This window comes from Hirundo rustica, chromosome Z, assembly GCF_015227805.2.
Source record: "Hirundo rustica isolate bHirRus1 chromosome Z, bHirRus1.pri.v3, whole genome shotgun sequence".
NCBI lineage: Eukaryota > Metazoa > Chordata > Aves > Passeriformes > Hirundinidae > Hirundo > Hirundo rustica.
This window is the reverse complement of record NC_053488.1, coordinates 75851414-75870693: the sequence shown is the minus strand read 5'-3', so window position 1 is coordinate 75870693 and position 19280 is coordinate 75851414. Positions and strand designations below refer to the sequence as shown.

General features: G+C 42.1%; 1 protein-coding gene across 1 annotated transcript; it reads left to right on the top strand.

The window, feature by feature from the left end:
- Positions 1-3813: 3813 nt before the first annotated feature.
- Positions 3814-18764, top strand: RIOK2 (RIO kinase 2). The gene is made up of 9 exons (XM_040091071.2): positions 3814-3985; positions 4682-4798; positions 5614-5789; positions 7333-7421; positions 8570-8761; positions 9153-9245; positions 10137-10664; positions 18182-18278; positions 18616-18764. The coding sequence occupies exons 1-9, from the start codon at positions 3853-3855 to the stop codon at positions 18739-18741; spliced, it is 1551 nt and encodes a 516-aa protein (XP_039947005.1). The 5' UTR covers positions 3814-3852; the 3' UTR covers positions 18742-18764.
- The last annotated feature ends 516 nt before the right edge of the window (positions 18765-19280 follow it).

Genomic DNA, 19280 nt, shown 5'->3' with positions numbered 1-19280 from the left:
AACTGTAACTGACAGCTGGTCTGGCCATTCAGCTGAGAGGTGGTAACCCCAGAAGCCAATCCACAACCAGACCCACAAATGTATAAAAAGTAAGAAATAAACAGGCAGGGAGCTCTCGGCCTTGGTTCTGCCTTGGGCTCTCTCTGAAAATCATCTCTGCCCTGCAAATCTCTTGTCTCCGTGTGGTTGCTTTGCATGTTGCGATCACACTACCACATTTGTATTTTCTTTTTTTAAAAAAATATTGCTAGTAAAGAACTGTTAGTCCTATTCCCATATCTTTGCCTGAAAGTCCCTAATTGCAAAATTATAATAATTTGGAGGGAAGGGGGTTTACATTCTCCATTCCAAGGGAGGTTCTACCTTGCCTTGGCAGACAACTGTCTTTCAAAACCAAGACAGAATTACACAATACTCGAGGGTCACACCCAGGTCCACAACTCAAGCACAAAATTGCACTCATATAAACAACACAAAATTTTAATTATAGAATGACAAGTGCTTTGCCTTTCTCCAGCTGCATCCTCTCCTCCCCTGCCAGGAGCCGATGGAGCCTGGCTAGACCTCAGGCCAGCTCCCCCCATAAAACAGGTGCTGGGGGAGGAAGCAGCAGGCCCAGCTCAATGTTACCTGTTCAGCTGGCTAGGAGGAAAAGGGCTGACCTGAACAAAATCAGGGTTATATGGGTACTTTCCAAAGTCACATTCAACATTCTTAGTGGTCAAAACAGATGCCAATACCCTCAACTGGCTTCCAATAGGTCCTTGTCCTTTCTAAAACTATTTCCAAGGTCCTGAGAGGGCAACACTCTCCATTCCTCCTTAACTAAATACCAAACATTGTCTACCCATGACAGTAGGGTAGCCAGGGGTGAGGTTTTACAAGTTGGTCAATGGGGAAAGGAATTGGGAAGAGGACCAATCAGGGGAAGGACCTAAAAAACAAACAAACAAACAATCAGGAGGGGTAAAAACCAGGAACAAGGGCAATAACCAATGGGGTATGAAACATTAACATAGAACTGCAAAACCGCATGGCTTCAAATATTTTTTCTTACCTTAAGCCACATGGAAAACTCACAAAAGGGGCTTCCCAAAGGAGAGCCCCTGTGAAGTGAGGCAGCCTAGAGCTGCCCATGGTTGAAGCACTTTTGCTCACTCTGACCTACAACAAAATCTCTCAAGGGGACTTCCCAAAACAGGAATCACTGGTAAGTGGAGCTGTGTGGGAGCTGTGTGTCTTTTACAGGAGTGAATTGTTTTCTGTGGGTGATGTATGGACCACTTTTACCAGCAGAAAAAAACTGGTTGGGGAACTTATTTGAGTAAGGCACCTTCTGCCTGGGGCTTCCCTTCCCACCCTCTCACCCCAGAGCTAATGAGATTTGAGGTGTTTGTCTCAGTAGGGTCTCCAAGTTAAGAAAAACAACTGTTTATGCTTTAGAATATTTTTAAAATTTAAGGGGATAAGACGTCCAGTGCTGGGGTATTCCTGGCAATGGGCCAAGGAACACACCAGTAAATTGGACAATTTTATCTACATACTGTTGCTTTACTGAGGTGTGTGAAAAACAAGGCTCATTTTCTTAGTATTCAGCCAAAAACACACACTAATTCAGAAAACACTTCTTTAAATGCATCAGCATGTTGCATTTTCAGGGATCCTCATGCGTTTTTCAAACATTCCTTTGAGTTTAGAAGTTCTTTTGCTTAGTTTCAACCCCCAATCTGCCCCCATTCCATCCTGCAGATCAATATTTTTATTTCTCCTTGTGGCTCCATCCTATCGTCCCACTCCCTGATAACAGAGGATCAATAAATTCTTCCTTTAGTGTTCTGGGGTCTGTCACCATTATCTTCATCCAGATAGGATAATCCAAGAATGCGAGGAATTTCCTGATTAATTTTACCATTCTCTGAGTTAGCTACATGAAGAAAAAACATTCTACATACCATGCTATATCCAAGAAATATATGTATTGCACTATTATTTCTAAGTTTTGTTAATAGCAGGAATAAAAGAAACTATATTCATACAGCAAAGTTTTCCAACATTATACATATAACATTCATTTTTAATATTTGCAAAAAGACAATAATATAATATGTACTTATATCAGGTGCATATATCTTCATAAGTTTCATGCATTATTCAAACATTCTTGGGAGCTTTTGATGTTGCAGGAACTCTTTCTTGTTTTGGTTTTACTCTCTGACCTATCTTCATGGCATCCTGCAGATCAGGTCAATATATTTAGTTCCTTCTTGTGGTTTCATCCTGTTGTTTCACACTTCCCTGGTAACGGGGAGTTGACAAGTTCTTCTCCAATTCTCCTCCAGTGCTCTGGTTTGTGACACTAAGGTGTGAGAGGTGACTGACTGAGAGGTCAGTCAGCAGATGTGGGAAAACAAAATAATTGGTTTACACCATTCTCTTAGTTACATAGAAGCATTTAAACATTTCATGTTTTACTAAGGCCCACAATATAATCACACCACTATTTCTATAAGCTGTACAATGTATATATAGATATTATATATTCATCACTGTGAAAAACAAGGTTTACTTTTTTGATAAGATTTTTAGAAGTTCAATAAAAAGATAATAGAAGACAGAGATAATAAAATATAGGGTTAGCAGCCAGATGCTTGGTACATAGTCAAGAGTACACTTGCTATCTTCAGAGACATTCTTTAAATACTTTTTATATTACATTAGCTTGTTGCATATTTATAGACTATTATGCATATTTATACTTTTTAAAGAACTGGTTAGTATGGCTCTTTTTGGGGTCTGTACCTTTAGAGTATGCTTGTTTCTTTGTTGTGATTTTAGTCTTGCTTCTTTATTATTTTTTGTTTGGGCTTTGGTCTATTTTTAGATGGCAGGTGCTGATAGTATATCAGTAGCAAGGTCTTTATGATATGTTTACTGGTTGTTATCTTAACCAAACAGACAGTTCAATTATAACAATATATCAGTTATCTCCCTGCTATGTTTAAGCAAACAAACAAATAAAAAAACCCTATATTCTTAGAGCAGAGTTATTTTAACATTATACATATAGCATTTATCTTAATATTTGCAAAAAGCCAACTTTATAATAGGTATTTATAACAATCACACTACTTTTTCCATTATTTCCATGCACACTTTTAAGTACGGTTGATATGATATGATATGATATGATATATGATATGAGATATGAGATATGAGATATGATATGATATGATATGATATGATATGATATGATATGATATGATATGATATGATATGATATGATAATATATTAACAAGCAGCAAAAATAAATTATAAATTTTGCCATATTTGAATACTTATGATTAATAACAACATGCAAAAGCTAATACATAAATGCAAAAGCCAACGTTGTAGGATCATTTTTAACAATGAGCTTGCCAAAACATTTGGATTTGAGTTTAAATGCATTCTGGGGAGGGCCTGGTTTGGGCTTGTATTTCATTCAGCCGCCTTGCCAAGGGGAATCGGGAGGGGCAGGGAGTTCTTGGGCATGCGCGGGAGTCTCTGGGGATGCCAAGGAGAGTCCCTGGGGATGCTCGGGTGGTCGCAGACCCATCAGGGTGAGGCAGCATCCACAGCATCTCTGCTCTCTCTGCTTCCCTTGTCTGGGACCGAAATCTAATTAGCCACTCAGGTCGTGGGTGGCACTGAAGCTTCCCAGGGTGGGTCGTACATAAGCTGCCAAGGAGCAGTGAAGTAAATGGAAAGGTTTGTTAAGTCTTAAAATGTAGAAAGTTAAGTCTTAAAATCTGTAATGTAATTGTTGAACACAGGGCGGATAAATCTGTTTTTAATTACTGCTTTAGGTGGAAATGGGCATGAAGAACCATGAAATAGTTCCTGCTAGCTTAATTGCTTCCATTGCCAGCCTTAAACATGGCGGCTGTAATAAAATTTTGAGAGAGCTGGTGAAGCACAAACTTCTGGCTTACAAACGAACTAAAAGTGAGTTTGAATTTTGTGTTGTTTTGTGTCTCCCTTTCTTATCCTGTCCCCAGTACCTCACAGTGGTACCTGCCCACCTGGCTGGGACGTAGGGCTGGCCAGAGTTTTTGTTTTACCTTATCTCATTTCAGCCTGGAGATGTGAATTTGTGCAGCACCAGCTGCTATGTCTGCTTGTACTTTTAGCAGTGACAGACAGGGAAAAAATAAACAGTTAACTTTATTTTTTTCTCAGATTAAGGTAAATAGAATCATCACCTGAAGCAATGTTCAAGTGCATGTAGGAATCAATCCAGATGAGTGATATCCTCACAGTTCTGGAACAGAGTGCACAATCCTTGGACATATCACTGCCTCAGGATCAGCTGCTAAAGCAGCATTTATTATCAGCCATATGACAAAGTTGTGCAGGCCTTTCCCCCTTCCCTTCAGCCTTTTAGTTGAATCTGGCCCTGCAAACACAGTGGAGATATCTATGGGAAATTTCTCTCCCTTTTGTCCCACTTCTTCAGAGGATTGAGGGTTGTTCCAATCCAGTTTAAACATCTTCACCCTTCAGTCAAATTGGGCTGGTAAGAGCCAAGGGGTGAAATATTACTTGGGTGTTATGTATTTTAAGAAACAAGACTAAGCTGAGATTTATTTTAAATGTGCTGTATGTGTAATAAGGAGTGAAATGTATTTTATTTTTACCCAGCTGTCCAGGGTTATCGGTTAACTAATGCAGGATATGATTATCTGGCTCTGAAAACTCTCTCTTCCCGACAAGTCATCAATTCTGTGGGAAACCAGATGGGTGTTGGCAAAGAATCAGGTAAACTAAAATAATTTTTTACAGATTTTTTAAAGCAAACACATCTGTAATATTGGAAATATTTTGCTAGAAATGAAGGTAGTTCTTGTCTGGATAGTCAGATCAGTTAATCTGTCAGACATCAAGATGTATTTGAACATAGCATGTTCAAGTGCTCTGAGAGGTTTCTGGCTACATTAGAGTAGTTTTTTCACAACAGTGTAATTGCATTTTGCCCATTCTCTCTGTTTCTTAGTTTGTTATTTTAAAAGGTACATTGCAGGCAGGTGCTACTTATGTTGTGCTTTGTGAAGTGTTTCAAACTATGTAACAAAAAGATAATTTCAGCTTTTTTATCCCACTTAAAAATAAGGCAGTAAAGTAAAATAGGCTCAAAACTATCAGAACACTACCTTAGTTCCTCTTATGTTTGTGTAGCTTGATACAGAATGTGACTTTTGTAATTGGTGAAGGGAATTATTTGGGACAAATGCTAGAAATTAAGTTTAGGGTATTTGTTAACACCTTAAATTAAGAGTCAGGTCCCTTGAGTTGTCTGTCCATTCACCAGGAAGGAGAAAGTCTTCCAGGGTGTGCTTAAGAACACCAGAACACAGAAAGATGCTTTAGATCCTATCAGCATTTCTTCTATTGGAGTGTAAAAGTAATTTCTTCATGTTCAAATCTCTGATACACACTACGTAATTAGCTGCTTTTGCTAAAACTTGTGGGTCCGAAAGGGTGAGGAGTGTGGTAACGAACTTTCACTGCAGTTTTTCTGCTGGCTTGTTAGATAGCATTCATTTCTTAGGTCTGTGCTGTTACATATTTTCTAGATATTTATATTGTTGCCAATGAAGAGGAGCAACGGTTTGCGCTGAAATTGCACCGGCTGGGGAGAACCTCCTTCCGCAACCTGAAAAGCAAACGTGACTACCACAAGCACAGGCACAAAATGTCCTGGCTGTACTTGTCCCGGATAGCAGCTATGAAGGAGTTTGCCTACATGAAGGTAGGTGGCCGCTCACACAGTGTCAACAAAGGTGGGACAGGCTGGAAGATGCCTCTCAGGCTGTCTTTTGATCAGGTTTTGTTTGCAGTACTGGTAGGATTTATGCTTCATTTTTTCCTCTGTCCTAATAGACTTAAAGTGTACATTTCAGAAAGTTTCAGTTGTACACTTCCCAGTGCCAAAATTAAGCCTTGCCATTGAAATCACGCAGAACAGATTCAGGTGTCATGGGAGAATTTCAAATTGATGATGTTATTCATGGATAGATAATCTATATTTCAGAACAGTTCTACTGTTTTTCCTTCAAAAGTTATTGCATAAACTAGGAAGCAGCTATCATTTCTTAAAATTAATCTACTTTTTATTCTAAGAAGCTTTCACTTGTTGCTGTGCTATTGAGGGAAATCTTTCGGATGAAAACTGGTGTTTTAATCTACAAAGGCACAATTAGTTCTGTGCTGTGAGAAGCAATTTCATTCCCAAGCGTATACTGCTACCCTTGAATTCTGTGGTCCTTTACCTGCTTTAAAATACAGATATTGTACAGTGATGAAAGATGATAGCTGAAAACTAATTATTAATAAAAACCTAGTTTTCCTTTCTCCCTTTGTGCTCTTCAATAGTAATATATACATGAAATATGATTTTCTTGTTCTTGTGAAAAAGAGCCATGATGGATTGTCTCAATGGCTTCTGCAGAAAGAGAGAAAAAATGAACACCATAATTTAGAACTTCGGTATTGGTCCAGGAGGTCCAACTGGTAAAGACTTACGTGGTCAGAACTTGTAGGAATGTAATTGTGGGGGTCAGTTTCCCTGAGCAGAGGATTGAGGGAGGTTTAATTGAGTGCTGAAAAGCAGTATTAGCTGAACTGGGTGCTGAAAAGCAGTAATACTTAAGTCACAAAAACTGTATTTGTTTTGCTTTAACTTAGGACTCTTAGAAAAGGTCACTGGTAGCAACAGGATGAGTAAAAGGATAATGAACCCATAGAAAAGCTGAGTAGATCCAATGAATTTGTGCTAGAAAGGGCAAACAAGAGAGCCTCAAAATATTATGACCTACCTTTGGTTAATCCTAAGTGTGGTATAATGCTGATTATTACTATTTAAGAATTAACTTGTTGTTACAAGCAACTGAACATAGATTGACTAATCAGGCAGGAGTGTATCGGCAGCAGCTTAGTGGGGAATTCTTTTCTAATGCCAAATACCCCCTTTCCAGTTATCTGCTGCTGATTCCACAGGCTAATGTACCAGATAAGGTTCTGTCATTTCTCCAGTCTGATGTGGTTTTCTTCCACATGCATGATAATTAAACTGTGGGTGGTGAACTCAGTGTCTAAACAGAGGCATTTTATTGTCTTTGCAGTGAAAGTTCCAATGGCTGTGAGGATGCTTTCCTTCTTAAGCATGTGATTTGGGCAATATATGCTGCTATCACAGTGATACATACTGCTTATCTTAGGTGTGGGTTTGTCAATATATGTAATGTTTCCTTAACTATTTAATTTTAATTTTCCAATGTGTTGTCTCTTTCCAGGTTTTGCATGACAGAGAATTTCCCGTTCCAAAGCCCATAGACTACAACAGGCATGCGGTTGTTATGGAGCTTGTTGATGGATATCCTTTGTAAGTAGTGAAACTTGAATTCTCTGTGTTACAAAGACCTTGACAGCCTTAGGAAAAGTAACTGGGTTAGGGTTTTTCCTTGTTTTCTACACAGAAATTGCATATTCTGTATGTTTTCTGTATTCTTCGTATATAGAGAACTAATACCCCTCATATGCTGAGCTCCAGTTTGTGATCCTTGCTCTGTTAATTCAGGTGAGATTGTAACTCACTTCTGCACTGTTTATAGAGACTACCACGTATAATCTGGTTTTGGGCTTTTGAGAAAGATAGTTTTGCTTGAGTTTTCCAACCTCTAGAAGCAATAAATATTATTGAGGTTTGTAGGTGAAGGGTTGGTTTGGTTTTGAATGCAAAAGGCCTGTCTCTTTCATACAATAACCAGGTCTAGTCCAGAGACCTCAAGTGTCTAGTTGTAGAACAAACCAGCCCATTCTGTTGTATAGGATTCAAGATCTCAAGTTTAATCAAAAGGGAATTAATTCCAAAGTAAAACAGTTGAAGAATAGTGTGGCAAGGACTTCCTTGTATTCCGTCTTCCCACCCTCATTTGTTAAACGATTCCACATCCATTGTGTAAACAGAACGCTTCAAGTTCCTTGTGGCAGTCTGCAGTGGAAGTTTACTTTTTCTTCTTTTCCTAACATAATCTAGAAAATCGGATTTTGTAAAAGAACATGCCAGGGGCCATTTGAATTTCACTGTAAGAAGATTTAGCTCTTACTGACATAAGATTACGTAAAACAGAAGAAACATAGACGTTTACTTGTCCATTATTTACATAATGCATTGTGACAGCAGTGCTCAATGGGAGATGAGGAGTGTGAGTTTAGATGAGGTTTAGCTTGGCTAAAAGAAGGCATTTTCTCCTCTTGAGGACAGAGAGAAAGTGGCACAGGTTGCTTGGGAAGGTTTCACTGTCTCTCTCCCTTCCTGGAAGTTTTCTATCCCAGCTTGACAGAGACTTGAGCATTCTGGTACAGTCTCAGATTTGACTCAGCTTTCAGGAGGATCCTGGACCAGAGACCTGAGGGCCCTTTTAATTTGAATTACTCTGGCATTCTGTCAGATGTATTTTGTGTACTTTATCTGTATTTTTAAATTAAGGCTTTCAAGGTTCACATATTTTATTTTGCTTAACTTTTCAGGTGCCAGGTGCACCATATAGACGATCCTGCTGCCGTCTACAGTGAATTAATGGACCTGATTGTAAAACTTGCCAATCACGGTCTGATCCATGGGGATTTCAATGAGTTTAATCTCATCTTGGATAATAACGACCATGCCACTTTGATTGATTTCCCTCAGATGATTTCAACATCACATGCAAATGCTGAATGGTAGGTTTAGATCTGAAGGTGTTTTTCCAAGTGAATCTGACAAATGCTGATGACAGCAAACAGTCAACCATTACTTGTTTCCATAAGTCTTTTCCTGAATCTTTTTCTGCCATTGTTGTGATGCAGCACAAGTAATGTTCCAAATGAGGAATAAGTAGAAATGTTAACTGCAGAATAAATATGCAATGAGTTTCTTCTCAGAGATAATAATACTGTTTGGTTAAGGAACACTCAGAAATGAACTATATCCAGTTTCTCATCCTAGCCTTTTGGCTTGAGATCACTAATAGAAAAAAATTTCAAATAAAATCATATAGGGTGAATACTTCTCGTTGCAATAGACTTCACTTTTTTTTTTTTTTTTTTTTTTAATAATTTCCTATTTTTACAGGTATTTTAACAGAGATGTTAATTGTATTAAGGAGTTCTTCAAGAAACGCTTCAGCTATGAGAGTGAGCTCTTCCCAACCTTCAAAGACATCAGGTAGAAATGACCAGATGAATTTGAGTTCTAGTTATGGCACTAGTGTTGGTTTTCTGAGTAAAGTGGATTCCTGTGAGAGAGGACTATGGGAGAAATAAAAAAATAGGCCTGGCTATGCAATTTTAAGTTATCATTTTCTCATTTCTATTGTTCAGAGTCACTATAACTCGTTTTCAAGTGTGCTTGAAAACCCTCTGCTGTCTTCTTTGTCTTCTTGCAACCAAAGAAGAGAGGTCAACCTGGAAAGCTTGATTCAAATGTTGAATGTCCAGGAAATTTTAACAGTGATGCAGAATCAGCCAGTTTGACAGTTCTACTATATTGAGGATTAATTTGGGTTTCCATTTTAAAACTATTTTTAAAATGCTTGTAAATAGGGTGAGGCCTCCTCAGGCATTATTGCATTTAAACTTCTCAAAGTCTTTTATTACCTCTAAAAAGTAAATTGATTTTTCCCTCATTTAAGACCTAAACTATTGCCATGAAAAGGGTTCTATTTCATCCTGAGCACTTTTCCTGAAGATTTCCACACTTTAATCAGCCTTTGTATGTCAGACCCTTTATTATTCTGTTTGCTTAAGCATGATTTGAACTTAAACCCAAATGTTATTCCTGCTAAAGTAGAACAATTTCCTGTTAAAAAAACTAAACATAAATGCAGGTTATGGAGATGAAATCTTTGGGAGGAGTTTTCTTTTCTTGGATTACGTTAGTATTTCACCTAAAGCTCAGCACCATGAAGTCTTTTGTGCGTTTCAACAGTGAATTTTTTGTTAATGGTGTGGGTAATTTTAGTGTAGCTTGGTTAGCATTTTAAGCCCAAAATGTAGTATATTGGTAACTTGGCTTATTAAATTTAGCGTATTAAAAGAAAATATTCCTTTTTCACAGGAGAGAGTGTTCTCTGGATAAAGAGATTGCTGCCAGTGGCTATGCAAAGGAAATGCAGGAAGATGGTGAACTGCTTTACCCTGCAGATTCTGATGAGGATGACAATACAGAGGTATTGGAATTTGTGGAAGATGCTGAGAAAGAGCTCAACTTCTTCAACAAAAATGAAGAAAACAGCGAAGACCTCATGTGTGAAGTGGGTGATTTCTTTGAAAGCAGAGCCTCTGACAGCGCCATGAGTAGCAGTGAGGAAGAGGCTGATGCAGCTGAACATACACAAAGACTGAAAATGTCAGAGTTGAGTTCAGCCTTGGAAAAAGCTGAAGGGCCAGCTGTGCCTTGGAAGTCCAGTGAAGATGCAGAGAGTGGTGCAGTTACTTCTTTTAAGGGCAAAAGATTAATTGAAAATGCTGCAGAACAGGAAGGTCAGGCAGGTCAAGGAGGATTCTGTGAGTGCAAGGAGAATGAAGGTGTGTGCCCTGAGCTGGTCAACTCATCAGCTTTAAATGAGGAATTCAGTCATTACAGGTAAAGATTCTCATTTACTGTCTGGGAATGTGGCCCTTCCCTTGCTCCCAAAAATGTAAATATGCCAAGTAGCTCAAGAGGGACTGCTCTTCAGCTGTCCTTGTTCAAACTGAAGACTAAAAATTCAATTTACTTTGAAAATCTAGCAGTAAATACCCTTCCTATTGGTGCTATGATTGTCCAGCTCTGTTGTAGTATCTAATGAGAAGACAGATCTTGCACTTCAAAGACCAATTTTCTGTGATGGATTTTTTTCCCCTTTGTCTTCATTTCAGCTAATATTGGTAATCAAGTAGTTCCTGATGTTAAAATACTACTTCTAAATAACATTTTGTCCTGGTTTGGGACAAATTTGGGAGAAAACCCCTGTATAGGATCCCTCTAAGGAAGCAAACCCAAGTGGCCTCTCCCTCCAACTGGTCTGGTAAAAAAACCTCTTTGGAGAAAAGTGGAAAAAACTATTTTATTAAACAAATGAAGTGCATACAAGTATAAAGAATGAATAGTATGAAACAATAAAACCTCTCCTTCTGAAGTGAGATGGCAAATTGAGAAAGTCCTGGCCGTGGCTTTAGTTCAGCTCTCTCTCTCAGTGTCTCCTCAGTCCCAGTCTCTCCAGCGCTGCTGGAAAATGCCGAGCTCCAGGCCCCGGTGGGCCGTAGGTGCAGCCCCCAGTGCTCCCCTGGGTTTTCAGTCCAGAGCAGGTTTAAACTGTTTGAAGGAAAAGGAAGAAAAACCAGTCCAGGGAACTTCTCTGCCCTAGCTAGCTGAAACTAACTAAAAGCAAAAAAAGATCTCTGTCCTGCAGTCTCTCCAAGCCTCTGCCGAACACCCCGTCCGCAGAAGAATGTGGAGGAGTCAGGCAGTTTTCTCAAAACAAACTCCGCGCTTCTCCTTGCTCTTAGAACCAGTCTTAAAGGCACAGGACTCAATATACAGCACAAACAGAACAGACGATTGGGGATACAAGCATCATTAAGTTACCCTAGGACATTCCACCCCTTATCCTCATATCGTCAATTTACTAAAACTAATATATACTCCAGCTCTACACACACATACATCTATATAAAAACAATATGCAATATACATCTACATACAGTGGCAGTACTATTCAGCACACAGCGATAATTACACACAGTTCTCACCCAACAATCAAATCTCCCTGGGGTACACATCGTGTGGTTCCATCTTTCTGCATTACCTACTATGTGCAGCCTGGTCCTTGAGCAAAGACAATCCCACGGATGGGATCCTCTGTGCTTGAAGCAGAATTGATCCAAACTGTCTTCCCTAACAAACCTCTTACATGTACTACTGGGATTTTCTGTCCATCTACTGTATGTAGGGACTCAGATTGGGCGGGGCCTGCTCTGTTGGTGGAACCTCGGGTGTTAACTAACCAGGTGGCCTTTGCTAGATGCTGCTCCCAGTTTTTGAATGATCCCCCACCCAGTGCTTTCAGGGTGGTTTTTAGCAGTCCGTTGTATCTTTCTATTTTCCCTGAAGCTGATGCATGATAGGGGATATGGTACACCCACTCAATGCCATGTTCCCTAGCCCAGTTGTTGATGAGGCTGTTCTTGAAATGAGTTCCATTGTCTGACTCAATCCTCTCAGGGGTACCATGCCTCCAAATAACTTGTTTTTTATGGCTTAGAATGGTGTTATGGGCCGTAGCGTGAGGCACAGAGTAGGTCACCAGCCATCCTGTGGTGGCCTCTACCATTGTGAGCACGTAGCGCTTGCCTTGGCGGGTTTGGGGAAGGGTGATGTAGTCAATCTGCCAGGCTTCCTCGTACTTATACTTGGACCATCGCCCGCCATACCATAGGGGCTTCACCCGCTTGGCCTGCTTGATGGCAGCACACGTCTCACAGTCATGGATAACCTGAGAAATACTGTCCATGGTTAGATCCACCCCTCGGTCTCGTGCCCACTTGTAGGTGGCATCTCTGCCCTGATGGCCTGAGGCATCATGGGCCCATCGAGCTAGGAACAACTCTCCCTTGTGTTGCCAACCTAAGTCTATCTTTGACACCTCTATCTTTGCAGCCTGATCTACCTGCTCGTTGTTTCGGTGCTCCTCATTACCCTGACTCTTGGGGACATGGGCATCTACATGACGGACTTTGACAGGTAGCTTCTCTACCCGAGTGGCAATGTCCTTCCACTCATCTGCAGCCCAGATTGGTTTTCCCTTACGCTGCCAATTGGCCTTTTTCCACTTCTCCAGCCAACCCCACAGAGCATTGGCCACCATCCACGAATCAGTGTAGAGGTAGAGCTTTGGCCACTTCTCTCTTTCAGCAATGTCCAGGGCCAGTTGAACAGCTTTGAGCTCAGCGAGTTGGCTTGACCCACCTTCTCCTTCAGTGGCTTGTGCAACCTGTTGTGTGGGGCTCCATACAGCTGCTTTCCACTTCTGGTTCATCCCAACGATGTGGCAGGAACCATCAGTGAAAAAAGCATAGTTGTTTCTTCTGCTGGCAGTTGGTTGTATGGTGGACCTTCTTCAGCACGTGTCACTTGTTCCTGCTCTTCTTCATCTGTGAGACTAAAGTTTTCACCTTCGGGCTAGTTTGTAATTATTTCTAAAATCCCAGGGCGATTTGGGTTTTCAATGCGGGCGCGCTGAGTGATGAGGGCAATCCATTTGCTCCATGTGGCATTGGTGGCATGGTGGGTAGAGGGAACTTCTGCTTTGAACATCCATCCCAGCACCGGTAGTCAAGGTGCCAGCAGGAGTTGTGTTTCAGTGCCTACTACTTCTGAGGTGGCTTGAACTCCTTCATAGGCAGCCAAGATTTCCTTCTCTGTTGGAGTGTAATTGGCTTCGGACCCTCTGTAGCTTCGACTCCAGAATCCCAGTGGTCGGCCTCGAGTCTCCCCAGGCACCTTCTGCCAAAGGCTCCAGGACAGGCCATTGTTCCCGGCTGCTGAGTAGAGCACGTTCTTCACCTCTGGTCCCGTCCTGACTGGGTCAAGGGCCACTGCATGAGCGATCTCCTGCTTGATCTGGGCAAAGGCTTGTTGCTGTTCAGGGCCCCAGTGGAAATTGTTCTTCTTGCGGGTAACCAGGTAGAGAGGGCTCACAATCTGGCTGTACTCAGGAATGTGCATCCTCCAGAAACCTATGGCGCCTAGGAAAGCTTGTGTTTCCTTTTTGTTGGTTGGTGGACACATTGCTGTGATCTTGTTGATGACTTCAGTGGGAATCTGATGCCTTCCATCGTGCCACTTTACTCCCAGAAACTGGATCTCTCGAGCAGGTCCCTTAACTGTGCTCTTCTCGATAGCAAAGCCAGCCTTCAGGAGAATCTGGATTATCTTCTCTCTTTTCTCAAACACTTCCATTGCTGTGTTTTCCTACACAATGATGTCATCAATGTACTGTAGATGTTCCGGAGTCTCACCTTCTTCCAGTGCAGCCTGGATCAGTCCATGGCAGATGGTGGGGCTGTGTTTCTACCCCTGGGTCAGTCGGTTCTAGGCGTACTGCATGCCCCTCCAGGTGAAAGCAAACTGAGGCCTGCATTCTGCAGCCAGAGGAATGGAGAAAAAGGCATTAGCAATGTCAATTGTGGCATACCATTTTGCTGCCTTGGACTCCAGCTCGTACTGGAGTTCCAGCATGTCCGGCACAGCAGCGCTCAATGGTGGAGTCACTTCATTCAAGGCACGGTAGTCCACGGTCAATCTCCATTCTCCGTCAGAGTTGCGCACAGGCCAGATGGGGCTGTTGAAGGGTGAGTGGGTTTTGCTGACCACCCCTTGGCTCTCCAGCTCACGGATCATCTTGTGGATGGGAATTACAGCATCTCGAGTTGTTCTGTACTGTCGGCGATGCACTGTTGAAGTGGCAATTAGCACTTGTTGCTCTTCCACCTTCAGAAGACCTACAGCAGATGGGTTCTCTGAGAGTCCAGGCAAGGTATTCAACTGCTTAACACCCTCTGTCTCCACAGCTGCTATCTTGAATGCTCACCTAAATCCCTTTGGGTCTTTGAAATACCCATTTTGGAGGAAGTCTATGTCCAAAATGCATGGAGCTTCTGGGCCAGTCACAATAGGGTGTCTCTTCCACTCATTTCCAGTCAGGCTCACATCAGCTTCTACTAAAGTAAAATCTTGTGAACTCCTTGTCACCCCAGCAAAGGAAACAGATTCTTCTCCCACATGTTTTGATGGGAGTAATGTGCACTGTGCACCAGTGTTAACTAAGGCCTCATATTTTTGTGGTTCTGATGTGCCAGGCCAATGAATCCACACAGTCCAAAAAACACGGTTTTCCCTAGCCTCTACCTGGCTAGAAGCAGGGCCCCTCTAAGCCTGGTTATCCTTCTTTCCCTGGGTAACCGGAGCTGCTTCCTTCTTGCTGGAACTTCCTCTCATAGTCTTGCCATCCAACAATTCATGCAGCCATTGTGTCATAGCATCAGTAGATTTTCCATCCCAACTTTTCATGTTTTCCCCACATTCACGCAGGAGGACCCACAGCTTAGCCCGTGGGATGCCTTTTCCCTCTCTATCTAGGGAACGTTTGCGTGTGGTGCAGAGCCTCTAACCTGTACTGCAGAGATTTGGAGAATGTCTTCCTTGAGTTCTTTGTGATTCTCCTCCATCTTGTCTGCTAATCCCTGCACCTGTGTTTCCAGAGCTGCAATTCTTGCATGTGTTGGACCATGCACGGCATCTGCATATGTTTGGAGCTTCTTCGCCATATCAAGCACAGTCTCCTCTGTCTCATCTCGCTTCATTATTGCTAAAGCAGAGGAGTATTCTTGTGGCCCAAGTCATACAAGTTTTCGCCACATTACAGGTGTACATGGTATCAAGTCGGGGTCCCTATTGTTTATGTCATCTGAGAAGGCAATCTCTGCCACTGCCATTTCCCTCAAGCGCTGAATCCCTTGTTCAATGGTTTTCCACTGGGTTTGCTGCATATAGAGATCGTCAGCACACAGATATCTTTGTGCCACACTTCCCAGGACCCGTTCCAAGAGACTGCAAGGACTAGCCTCCTTCATCATTTTTTGGTCAATAACTGGATCATGTGATAGGGATCCCAGATGTCTTGCTTCAGTGCCATCCAGTATTGTAGCCTCGCCTGCAGCATCCCAAAGACGGACTAACCAACTAATTATAGATTCATCAGGTCGTCGAGTATAATCTTTTCTTAGGCCACGAAGATCCTTCAGGGAAAAGGACTCAATAGTATCTCCTGCTCTTGCAGTAGTTGGTGAGGCTCCTGATCTTGCAGCAGTTGGTCGGGCTCCTGACCTGGTAGCAGTTGGTTGGGCTTCTGATTGTGTGCTAGTTGGTTGGACTCCCGATCTTGTGCCAGTTGATTTGGCTTCCGATTTTGAATCAGTTGGTTCGGCTTCTGACTGTGTATCATCAGTTGCTTCAGCTTCTGATTGTGTGTCAGTTGGTTTGACTCCTGACTGGGTGTCAGGAGGCATTGAGGATCCTTCACCTGAATCATCGTCTACTGGTTGATCGGTTTTGTCTGTGTGCTTCTTTCTCTTCTTTACTGCAGCAACTGCTGGTGTCTTAGCCTTACTGTCTGGTTTAGCTGCAGCCTGAGTAGCTGTGGGGTTGGCTGCAGCCTGAGTGACTGATTTATCTCCCTGCTCCGTTGCCTCCATCTGCTGCCCTACAGTGTTTAGCAGTGTGTGACTCATTCTAGAAAAGCTATAAACTATATAGAGGAAAGTCACCAGGTGAAATACCAGGAAGGTGGTGTCTTTAACATTCAGGAGACCCTGAACATTCTCCAAAAGTGATGTAACTGACTCAAAAGAGAAGGAAAGAAGAGGCTGAAGAGCCTCATTCCCTACTCCTCCTCTAACAAACTGGGTGCAATTGTTGATAAATCCCCAAAACATGCTGCTGGAACTAGGACGCAGGGTAGGATGAAAAAACTATAAACTGAACATACCCAGAACAAACTCCAGTATCTTTATAAGCTTCTTGTAAACCATAATCACCGAACCCAGCAAAATAGCTATTCTAATTTGTGCATCCCTAGTGTAAAAGCTGTATGTTAGGGATAATATTGGAGCTATTTCTGGGTAAGAAAACAAACCTAGGGACTAGAAAGGTATTAAGACCTCAAAAAAGCCTAGGGAACAGAAATGCAGAAAAGACTTCGTTCTAAGAGACATTAGGAATTCAAGAAGCAACATGGCCACTGACTGTTTAATCCCCACCCAAAGGACAACCAAAAAATGCAGTTAATAATAATCAATACAAGTTTTTTCCACTCTCTCGTGCCCCGCAGTGGGCACCAGTTAGAAGCATGTCCTGGTTTGGGACAAATTTGGGAGAAAACCCCTGTATAGGATCCCTCTAAGGAAGCAAACCCACGTGGCCCCTCCCTCCAACCGGTCCGGTAAAAAAAACCCTTTGGAGAAAAGTGGAAAAAACTATTTTACTAAACAAATGAAGTGCATACAAGTATAAAGAATGAATAATATGAAACAATAAAACCTCTCCTTCTGAAGTGAGATGGCAAATTGAGAAAGTCCTTGCTGTGGGTGTAGCTCAGCTCTCTCTCTCTCAGTCTCTCCTCAGTCCCAGTCTCTCTGGTGCTGCTGGAAAATGCCAAGCTCCAGGCCCCGGTGGGCCGCAGGTGCAGCCCCCAGTGCTCCCCTGGGTTTTCAGTCCACAGCAGGTTTAAACTGTTCGAAGGAAAAGGAAGAAAAAACAATCCAGAGAACTTCTCTGCCCTAGCTAGCTGAAACTAACTAAAAGCAAAAAAAGATCTCTGTCCTGCAGTCTCTCCAAGCCTCTGCCAAACACCCCGTCCGCAGAAGAATGTGGAGGAGTCAGGCAGTTTTCTCAAAACAAACTCCGCGCTTCTCCTTGCTCTTAGAACCAGTCTTAAAGGCACAGGACTCAATATACAGCACAAACAGAACAGATGATTGGGGATACAAGCATCATTAAGTTACCCTAGGACACATTTATAAGTTATAATTCAGATACTGTGTCAAAGCCAAATGTTCTGCTGCTCAGTCAGCTGAAGTTACCAAGAACAAGCTCCTTGGAGTGTTTTATCCAAATATATTGTAATGTATGTTGTTGTGGCTTTTAATTCCTTTCCTGATATACTTAGAAATTCCTGCTTGCCTTCAGGCTAACCCCTTGTGTGTGAAATTTTTTCTTGAGTGTGCCAGCCCACTGTGTATGTGGATACAGAGATCATACACCTTCTCATTTGCTTTTGCTTTTCAGTTAAATATTGTCAAAATGTTCTGCAGGATCTGAAGTGTTTTAATACCATGAGGTTTCTCTTCTTGTGCTTGATATTTACATGGCTGTTGTACAATAGATTCTTCCTTTCATAAAGTGCCTGTCTTGAACAACCAGTGTTAATGTTTGAAACTTGCACATTCTGTCACAAGTTTTCAAGTTGTCGTCCAGAAAGTGAAGACTCAAACAGAGTGCTCATAAAGGCAAAGGTATATTTTTCTTGCTAGTGGAATAATGCATTCATTTGTGTGTTTCAGTAGTGAAGAGTGTATTGTTCCCATTGCTGGGCACAGAACAAGGACTAAGAGCATCACATCAGTCAGAAGTGTTGGGAGCTGTTCAACCATTCCTCCGGTAAATATTATTTCACTCTGTTGTTATCTAGTTTACCCTCAGACCACCTCAAATTGCACATAGCTGCTAGCACCTGTTTCTGAAATTGTTCTCTGGCATTAATCAACTTTAAAAACAGTCACCATCTCTCTCCAGTGTGGTTCTCCAGTCCCACAGCAAAATAGGACTGATACTGCTGTAATTGCAGGGAGTGATTTCCAGCACTCTCCTTCATATTTTGCTTTTTGGTCTCTCACTGGAGCTCCATATCAACACTAACAACTCTCATTTTCCCAATAACAAATTTGTATTAATATATGTTTGGGCCTGATATTCAAAGCCTATTTTGATTTCTCAGACAAGTGATGCAGTTAAACTGTTTCCCATCATTGAGAAGAACTGCACGCCAGGAACACCAAAGCCGCGTTTCCTGCTGATCATGTGGAATGTCTTGAGCTGGGCTCAGTCATCTGCAGTGGCTTGACGGTGGAGAGAAAAGAGCAGAGAGATGCTGTTTGATCATTGCTAAATATCAGCCTGAGGATTTACAGCAGCCAGGATCAAGTATTAGTGAGATCCTGTGTGGAGCTCACCTGTCTACAGCACCTGCACCATCTAAGTGGTGATGGAGTGGAATCCTCCAGGAATGGCACTGGATTTCCAGCACCTTCTGAAGCAGTACACTCAAATGGGCCAGAACAAATAAATCCCCTCCTGTTCACTAGCACATCTTTCCTGTTTCTCTAGCTGCGCTTGACCGCAGCAATCTCGCACACTTTGTCAGCCATCCCAGCCAGGATGTCACCATGGGCAATGTTTGCATGTCTTTGTGAGGAGGTCAGGTCTACAGGGCAGGCAGTAACACCATCACGAGCCCTGCTTCAGTGGGCTCCCAGCATTTGCTGGACAGCAATGTCCACTCCAGGTACACAAGAGAGATGCAGAGTCACAGTGCTGTTTTGCAGCACACAGGCTGTTGCAGACACTCACAAGGCTTCAGAAATACCCAGTGCATGCAGAGCA

What these genes read in the sequence shown, in the direction of transcription:
- RIOK2 (XM_040091071.2), top strand. Translation starts at nt 3,853, where the DNA reads ATGGGCATGAAGAACCATGAAATAGTTCCTGCTAGCTTAATTGCTTCC. An exon ending in GGCTTACAAACGAACTAAAA is followed by an intron (nt 3,986 to 4,681) that starts GTGAGTTTGAAT and finishes ATTTTTACCCAG; the next exon opens with CTGTCCAGGGTTATCGGTTA. An exon ending in GCTGTTCAACCATTCCTCCG is followed by an intron (nt 18,279 to 18,615) that starts GTAAATATTATT and finishes TTGATTTCTCAG; the next exon opens with ACAAGTGATGCAGTTAAACT.